The 9,267-nt window shown below is 44.9% G+C and overlaps 1 protein-coding gene and 1 non-coding gene across 2 annotated transcripts; one reads left to right on the forward strand and one right to left on the reverse strand.

Moving 5' to 3' along the window:
- The first annotated feature begins 377 nt into the window (after positions 1 to 377).
- klf3 (Kruppel like factor 3 (basic)) lies at positions 378 to 7,678 on the forward strand. The gene is made up of 6 exons (XM_028975158.1): positions 378 to 484; positions 4,388 to 4,445; positions 4,644 to 5,142; positions 5,224 to 5,311; positions 6,191 to 6,351; positions 6,460 to 7,678. The coding sequence occupies exons 2-6, from the start codon at positions 4,407 to 4,409 to the stop codon at positions 6,639 to 6,641; spliced, it is 969 nt and encodes a 322-aa protein (XP_028830991.1). The 5' UTR covers positions 378 to 484; positions 4,388 to 4,406; the 3' UTR covers positions 6,642 to 7,678.
- Positions 7,679 to 7,890: 212 nt separating this feature from the next.
- On the reverse strand, positions 7,891 to 7,962 carry trnap-agg (transfer RNA proline (anticodon AGG)). Its single transcript has one exon. It is a non-coding gene; the product is annotated as a tRNA-Pro (tRNA).
- Between the last annotated feature and the right edge of the window lie 1,305 nt (positions 7,963 to 9,267).

A 9,267-nucleotide genomic window follows, 5' to 3' on the forward strand; every position in this document is an offset into this window, starting at 1 on the left:
GGAGGACATTTTTTCAGGTGAGCTGATAAAAACAGACACATACCTTGGCGCAGTGGTGGCCTAGCAGTTAAGGAGGCATCCCCGTAATCAGAAGGTTCGAATACCGAGCCGCCAAGGTGCCACTGTCCCCACACACTGTCATGGCTGCCCACTGCTCACCAAGGGTGATGGTTAAATGCAGAGGACACGTTTCGTTGTGTCACCGTGTGCTGTTTTGTTGTTAAAATTTGTATTATTTCGTATCGTAGTCCTGCTGACAGTTACAACTGAATGAAATACAGTAAATAAGAACACGCACACACACACACGCACACGCACGCACCGTTCCTCCTCCCTCTCTCAGCCCCGCCCACCTCTGATCATATGACGCGCGCCGCCGCCGCCGCGCGCCGCCGTGTTCTCCGTGGACGGTCCTCGCGCGCCGCTCTCGCTCCGTGGGAATCCGTCACGGGCGGCTCGAGAGCGTGTTTGAACGTCGGGTGGGGTGAGTGTTGAACGCGTGGACGAGTTGATGGACGTTTCGAGCAGTGATGATTAAGTCATTTTATGTCAAATCTAATGAGCTCCTATTGTTACTATTATTAATTTATAATAAGTCGTTCGTAAAAAGGATACATTTATTTTATATAAGATCACATTTAAATGATTGAAAACCGACTTTGATCAATGAGGAATAAAAACAAGCTTAATTTGATTGTTATAAAAGAGACTAAACGTACATAAACTGAGATGAATTTGACAGGTCTGTCTCTTTTTGTAGCAGTTATGACAGTTAATAACAGACATGAATTATTAATCTAAGTTTCGGAGGAATGGAGGATGCTGTATTTCGTACCATCAGCCTCAGAACATACACACTTGGTCTTTGCTCTGTGTACGTGTGTGTGTGTGTGTGTGTGAGAGAGAGAGAGACTCATGATGTATTAATTGATCGCAGAACCTTGTTGTTGCCTGGTGCAGGCTGTGCTTTGCACTTTTTCGGCCAGTTGGAGGGTGAGAGATGTTTGCTGGCCGTGTGGGAAGTCCACTGTGGATATAGTAGATCAGATCGTTCCTCCGGCACTCTGGAACGAGGACGCATTTTAGAGTTGAACCCGGTGCCCGGTGCTGACAGGGAACCCGGGTCTCGCTCTCGCTCGCTCGCTCTCTCTTCCAGTTTCCTGAGTTTTTGTCTCAAGGCTGAGGCTTGCGTCAGACATTCCACTTGGCACATGCAGCCTCTTTTCCTGTTTGGAGCCTCTTAAGGGAGGCTGCTTATGGGGGGGGTGGAGAGCAGCACACACACACACACACACACTCCACCCTCCTGTAGGCCTGTTCTCCTGGATCAACATGATGATGTTATCAGCAGCCGAGCTTTAAGGGCGAAATATAAAAAAAAGATCTCTGGCTGCAGCAGATCTGCAGTAAATGAGTGACAGGGGTCAGAGTGAATAAAATTCGTGGAATATTCTATTCCTGTTCAGCACTTTTTTTACTTGACTTGAGTACGTTGGGATACTATGAGGAAGGCGTGCTGGCAAACATGGGGCACCAAACACATGTAAAATGACAAATAACACAGAACCGGAGAACCAGGAAATGTTCAGAACGTGACAAATACTTAAGGTGTCATGATCCGGTCCAGAAGGTATTACTCCAGACCAGAGTTTCGTGTTGGTCCTGTGTTAATGTTTCCTGATTGTTTTCACCTGGTCTGATTGTAAAAAGCTGCCCTGATCATGTCTGTTCGCCATCAAATCATTGTTACTGGATGTCTTCCCTGTCCTGTTCATCCTGTATTAATTTCGTGCGTATGCGTCCTTCTTCTTCGTCATGTCCAGCCATCGTTCAAACCAGCGTGACATAAGGTTACAGAAATCAGGATGAGGTGATGAAGAGTCTCAATAAAAACGACTGCCTAACTGTAATAGGGCTGAGTTTGGCTCTGACGCCTTCATACATCAGCTGAAGGGCATTGTTCAAACATCAGGGAACAACGTGGGGCTGCTGGTGGTGGACGTGTGGCTGCAAATTCATGGGGTGCATGGAGTGCAGCCCATGATGGATGGATGGATACATGTGTTTTGGTTGAGCTGATCTGAGCTATGAAATTTGATGGCTGAGGGGATGAACTTGGCTCCTGATGGTCAGTGTTTTGGGCCAAAATGCATTGAATGAAAAGCAAGACAAGTGCAGTCCTGTTGGTCTTCAAGTCTTAGTCACTTTCATCTCTGGTTTGGGTGAGCTGTCTTGAGGTGTCATAGGAGGTTTGGTTTCAGGGTTAAATATAGGTCTCAATACCCAATACAAAGGAGTTATTACTACAAGTCGCTATTACCACACTATTACTACATTAGCTAGTACATGGTATTCTTGCCAGTGCTATTTGTCTTTGTAGAAAATGTCACGTTTACAAGCCAAATGAGCAAAGGGTGGAAGATGGAGGTAAATATGAAATAAATGAGGCTTTGAGTGCTGATAAACCACCCAGAGGTGGGAATTAACGGGCTACCAATCTGTTGTAGTGATTTTCTGGACCCACTATTTCACATCAATTACAGAACAACACACACCACTGCATGTCTGAGACCAATCTACCTAAATATGTTTATTTAAACATTTGGCCCCTACATATATGCCAGGAGGAACCTTTCAAAGTTTAGACTGCCACTTAAGAGCAGATATTGTAGGTTTACTGAAATAATGACTGTCTTTGTCAACCTTTTTACAACCAAGTACATTTCAGCATTTTTTAACTAAGATATAATCATGTACATAATAATGTAATGAAGGGTTATTACCCATTCTGAAAGCTCCTACAACATCATCCCTGATAGCCGTAATTGATGATTTCTACACCTCATCCATGTTGATGATCTTTAGGGGTCAGATACTAGTTTGTAACCAAGACAAAAATTTATAGCCCATTTTGACTTAAACAAAAATTGTAGTTGTTGATAAAAAGGAGTGATTTGATAAGGAGTGATTATCACAATTGTTATCATAATGTTTTATGTTAATATCCTTTGTATAGAGATAAATGTTTGTATTTAAAATACTGACTTGCAGGTACATGGTTGAAATATGAGCGATTTGAGTTATTAACCCTACAAACTTCCAGATTATTCACATTGCGTCTTGTTGCGTATAATCCAATTAAAAATGAGATTTTTCTAACTCAATGTGAGCAATTCAGGCTCATTTCCGTGGTCTGAAGGGTGTGGCTGTGTGGTGAGCGTTTTTGTTTCAGTATGAAATTCCCTCCTCACAAGGTGTTGCTCAACCTCTGTGCACGTTCGTGCATATGTGTGTGTTTCCTGATAAACACTGACCGGTGGGTGAACTTGCACTACAATAACACTCGTCTTGCTCTCTGTCAGAGTATGCGTGTGTGTGTGTGCGTGTACGTGTGTGTGTGTGTGTGTGTGTGTGTGAACAGTAAAGGGAGTGGTCGTGTTTTTGGGCTTTGTGCCCTGGCGACAGTAGCAGGCAGACACGCCCTGCCTGTCACCGCCCAACCTTGCTCAGCAGGCGCAGTTTCCCGTTCTGCCCTGCAGGTCGTCAGTGTGACTCCATGGTTTCCTCTGAGCTCCTCGTACTAAGCGCACAGTGTGTAAAAGTGAACGGCGGCATTGTTGTCAGAGGTTATTTCTGTACCCCAAATTGCTGCAAATGGCATAATAACAGCTCTACGATACATATCCGATTCATAGTCATTTCAACACAAAGTCATGCGTTTCAACTTGCTGAGCAAAAACACCGAATTAAGGTATGATGACAGCACAAAAATACTTTTTAAACTTGAAATAGAGATTTTAAATAGAGATATATTCAGTAATTTATTAAAGTGAAAGTGAAGTGATTGTCACACAGCAGCACAGCACAGTGGCACCTTGGCAGATCGGGATTCGAACCAGCAACCTTCTGATTACGGGGCCGCTTCCTTAACCACTAGGCCACCACTGCCCCATTTATATATAAGCTGCAGTACATAAAACGTATTGTATTCAGAATAGTTCTCTTGCATATTGTCCCGGAGTTTAATTGGGAATTTGTTTTTGTAAATGTTAGTCATAAAAATCTTCCACATCAAAACTGAAACTTGACTCATGCAAATGGAGTACAGGACCACAAACCAATGGAGGAGAGCTATAAATTTTCTCCTGGTTAACAAACCTGTGTCTGCATGCACATGAAATGAGTTTCTGCACCCTTAGACCCCTGTGAACATGAGTGAATGTTTGATTAAAAAAAGACCCCTCCCCCACCCGGTAAATGATGCAACAAGTCAGTTGTTTAATGTTAAGTGTTAATTTATAATAAAGTAACATTCATTTTGCCGTTCAGATCCTGAAGCCTCTGGTATGTTGTGCAAGGTGCCCTAATGCAATCCCGTCTTTTCCAGGATTCCTCCGGACCCAGCCATGCTCATGTGTGATTATCCTTTGAAAGACATGAAGACAGTGAGTGTCCCTCTAAATTCCTTGAGAAGTGAGATCACACAGTGCTCGTTCCTGCTGTCACTAATTCTGACCAGAGATCATTTTTTCCGCTGATTACACAGATCTGGAAAGATCTGACTTTCTGAGGCCTTTGATGCAGAAGGGTGTGTTTGGAGTGTGTGACCACGTCATTTTTCTCTCTCTCTCTGCTTCTCCTAGCCGGTCTGTCACCCGTACCCCTCGGTCCTGCAGATCGCCCCTCCTCATTTTGCCGGCGCCACTGCCCAACTCTACCCACCCCAATACTCGGTGGCTTCATTACCTTACCAAAACCACCAGTACCCCAGCCACTACCCCTTGCAGGGGTACCCCGCGCAGCCGGAGCATGAGCCCCCCTCGTCCGCCCAGCTGGAGCCTGTGGACCTCTCCCTGACCAAGCGACCCTCGTCTACCTCCACCGGCCCCTCCTCTCCGCCCTCCTCTCGCAGCTCCCCCCTGTCCTACGCCAGCCCGCTCACGCCCGCTTGCTCCGTCTCCGGGTCGGGCTGCAGATCGCCACAGTCCCCGGCGATCGTCATGCCGATAGCGATGTCCCCCATGATGCCTGCCGGCATGATCCCGGTGGTGGTGCCCATGCTCATACCGTCCTCCCCCATCATGCTGCCGCCAGTTACACCCGACAGCGCCGGTCGAAGGGACAGCCATTCACACAGCCGCGGTGAGCACACGAGCACACACTCGGCCATCGGCCGCTAGGTCGTGTGACATGATGTGACGATTGCCCTCTTCGTCCTCCCAGTGGTGGTCAAGAGTCCTGACGTATCAGAAGGTGCACAGAAGCTGCTTAAACCAGTCAAGGCAGAGCCGCACTCTGAGAACGCGCACGGGTATGAGCAAGAGCACACACACACACACACACACACACAGATCACTGACAGTTCGTTACAAATCTTAATGTGAAATGCTAATGGGATCTTCGTGTGTGTGTTCTATGCATGCGTCTGTGCGGTTTTGTTCTGTCTGAAACCGTTTGTGTACGAGATGGAATTTTAGGGGTGTGGGGATGTGTATGTAGGGTGGTAGTAGCCTAGTGGGTAACACACTCGCCTATGAACCAGAAGACCCGGGTTCAAATCCCACTTACTACCATTGTGTCCCTGAGCAAGACACTTAACCCTGAGTGTCTCCAGGGGGACTGTCCCTGTAACTACTGATTGTAAGGCGCTCTGGATAAGGGCGCCTGATAAATGCTGGAAATGTAAATGTAATTGTACACACACGCAATGGCAAAAAACATACACAGCATAACAAATTAATCAGTTAACTGTGTGACAGTGCATGAGATCGTACGATTTCCCAGAATGCTGCAGGCAGCTTGTCTCCGTGCGCAGGATGACATGGCGCACAGCTTGTACACTTTTTGTTCTCGTCCGTGTTCTCAGACAGTTGTTTTGGTGACACCTCAGTGTGACTGAGAACTTTGTTCATGCGAGGAAGGGCGGTGGAGAAGAGAGCAGGAAGTTGAAGCGTCCATTTAGCTCAGTCTCAGGGTGTGGCGTGAAAAAATGCCTCCCCTTCAGACATAGTTAGGAAATGGTAGTCTTGTGTCGCGAGGACGAGTAGGATGCAGGAAGTGTTTAATTACAGAGTGTGGCGAGGGGTGTGGCAGGAACAGAAAGGGGGTGTGGTTGTCGGTCAGCATTCCACTTCTTTAAAACTCCTTTAAAGACTTAGCAGGCGCTCCTCTTTCTCTCTGTCTGTCACAGCAGGAGCCCGGCGTCGGTGATAATGTCCCCGGTGAAGCCCTGCCTCTTGGACTCGCCGGATGCCATGAAGAAGCGGCGCATTCACCGCTGCGACTTTCCCAGCTGCAACAAGGTCTACACCAAAAGCTCTCACCTGAAGGCTCACCGGCGGACTCACACAGGTGGCCATGTGCGACTGCGCTCACACACACACACACACACACACACACACAGGCACCCTTGTCCATCTCACGCCTGCTGCTGCAACACTGCTGTCCCCCTCCCCGCAGGAGAGAAGCCCTACAAGTGCATGTGGGAGGGCTGCACGTGGAAGTTCGCCCGTTCAGACGAGCTGACCCGACACTTCCGCAAGCACACGGGGATCAAGCCCTTCCAGTGCCCCGACTGCGAGCGCAGCTTCTCCCGCTCGGACCACCTGGCCCTGCACCGGAAGCGCCACCTGCTGGTGTGAGGCACGAGCCACGTTCAGAAGAGGGCCTGGTCGAAGCCGGGAGGTCACTCCTCCCTCTCTCCTCCTCGTTCTTCCCCCCCCCCGGCCATTCCTTAGCAGAAGAGTTGACTGGTTTAAAACCCACTCAATGTGAACATTAGTGTACGCACCGACGTCCACCCAGTAATTACGTACCATGTTGTGTGTGTGTGTCTCTTACCTGCAGTGGCGCGTCCGTTTGAAGTACCGTTCAGATCTTCCATTCAAGCCGAGCTACCTAGTTCCATTCCAGTTTAAGCGCAGGATGGGGGGAAGAAGCTGCTCAAACAAAATCAGCCTGTTCGTTCAGAATAACTACGTTCGTGAACATTTTGCTGTAATTATTTATTAAGGTATTACACCAAGTGTTGTGGTTTTACCAGTGACCTGAAGGGCTAGTGGGCTCTTTCTGTCTTTCTTACATTACAAAATGTGAAACACTTAAGGGCATTATCATGAGCAAATGAAATTAAATGGTGTGATAAGTTGCTGTGCTATTAACTTTTGTATTTAAGACATTTGTAAAATTTGTAGACGTTCTGGGAGAAAATACCTTTAATATTCCTTTTTTTAAGTGAGTGTGCTTAAAGTACTTCTCAGAGGTGAAACATTTGCACAAAGGACAGATGATGTGCACTTTAGAAGTTATTTTAGAAACCATCTCCAGGGGCTTTTTAACAGAGACCAAAGTTTTTCCAAGAGAAATTGGCAAACAACTATAAAACAGAACCTTACAAAATGATAACGCAGTTGAAACGTTGCAAACTGTAATTTATATTTTTTTATAAAGCATTTAGACTGAATGGGTGTTTAATATATATTTTTATATAATTTGCATGATTTCTATTTTTTACTTGTGTGACTATAATACATTTCCTTAAAGAATTCTGTCTTTATAAAGAAATTTATATATTCGCAGTTCCAGAGGAAAGCAACATTATGTTATTGTACCAAGCTGTGAATCTGTACATATGCAAACATTTTATAATAATTAATAAATATACATATATAACCACAAATATATGCATACCTGCTTTCTTCTTGTGGCCCTTATATTCTTAATATGGATGCTATGTGCTGCCAGCAGATCACAAATGAGTTCTTAAGGGTTAATAATAGATATAATAATATAATAATAATATTTCCGTTTTGTTCTGTAAAAAAAAAAAAATCCCCGAAGAAAAATGTCTTCATCATGAAGATACTGTTTTTTTCATCATGAAAAAACAGTGGGCTCGTCCGGGATTTGAACCCGGGACCTCTCGCACCCTAAGCGAGAATCATACCCCTAGACCAACGAGCCAGACGGGATCTCCGAGTCACAGTCTTCATCTTTCGTCTTTCCATGTTTGAGGTAAACGCGGAAAAGACAAACGCGCTTCGATCTGCTGCGAACGGATCCAGCGCGGAGAGGAGAGTTTTATACGCAGAGACGAGCTGGAAATTCGGTTTTTGACCGTGTGGATTGTTGGCATCGGCCTGGTTTTTGCGTTTATTGTTCGACACATGCGCAGTAGCGTCCTGGTGTCCCGTTTCATGAGAAATGAAATGAAATTAAATTAAATAAATAAATAAATAAATAAAGATTGCATTTCTGCTGGCATAAAACAACAAGGTCTTTTCCACGTGTATGAAATTGTATTAAGTCTCGGTGTTGTTCTTTTTTATTCATACGCTACCACTATGTGCCCCTGGATTCTGTGTTTTTTTTTTATGTATTTATTTTTGTTAATGCCTTGCAAATCGTCTTTTGTTATTATCAGTTCTATAGAGGGACTGTAGAGAGCACTGTGATCATCTACATCACCACCCTCCGTTACTGGATCTCATATTCACTGTATTCTATAGAGGGACTGTAGTGAGTACTGGGACCACCACCCTCCATTACTGGATCCATAGACTAGAGAGTGCACTGTGAGCACCACCCTCCATTACTGGATCCATAGACTAGAGAGTGCACTGTGAGCACCACCCTCCATTACTGGATCCATAGACTAGAGAGTGCACTGTGAGCACCACCCTCCATTACTGGATTCCATAGAGTGTCCATAGAGAGCATTGTGAGCAGCTATATCACCACTTTGGAGATGTGTGGGGGTTTAATGATACTGTATTTCCAGATTATTTATCATTTTAAGCAGCTGCTGTTTGTTTGTGGTTCATTTTTTTCTCCACAAGCTGAATATGAAAGTGGTCTTATTGATCATAAAATCCAGTTTATTCCTGGTTGATGTAAATTTACAGTTTTATGTGTGTGATTGGTGATTCTGTAAGTGGAAACATATGACTTATGCTTTAAAGAACATGTCAGATTAGTAGTCAAATTAGTTCAAGTGTTTATATGGCGTTTGTCTGCTTTACTGTCTGTCTTAGATGCACAAATTATTCTGTGATTCTGACTCAAAACCTAAACGCTTTGACTTTCAAATGTATGTTGGTAGTATATAAAGTTTATAGGTATTAGAGCATTTTCAGCACCTACCCTTTTCACTACCTTCCACTCTTTCTCTCCACTCTTTGTTAACTTAAAAGTTACTATTCACATCGTAACATTCATCAGAAAGAAAAATTTAAACTGAACTCCACACCTCACAGTGCGGCAAATGCT

The sequence above is a fragment of the Denticeps clupeoides genome, chromosome 4 (assembly GCF_900700375.1).
Source record: "Denticeps clupeoides chromosome 4, fDenClu1.1, whole genome shotgun sequence".
Lineage (NCBI taxonomy): Eukaryota > Metazoa > Chordata > Actinopteri > Clupeiformes > Denticipitidae > Denticeps > Denticeps clupeoides.

Bases quoted from the DNA above. Each gene is read 5' to 3' on its own strand.
- klf3 (XM_028975158.1), top strand. From the start codon at position 4,407: ATGCTCATGTGTGATTATCCTTTGAAAGACATGAAGACA. The intron at 4,446-4,643 runs GTGAGTGTCCCT...TGCTTCTCCTAG, and splicing joins CTTTGAAAGACATGAAGACA to CCGGTCTGTCACCCGTACCC. The intron at 5,312-6,190 runs GTATGAGCAAGA...TGTCTGTCACAG, and splicing joins CACTCTGAGAACGCGCACGG to CAGGAGCCCGGCGTCGGTGA.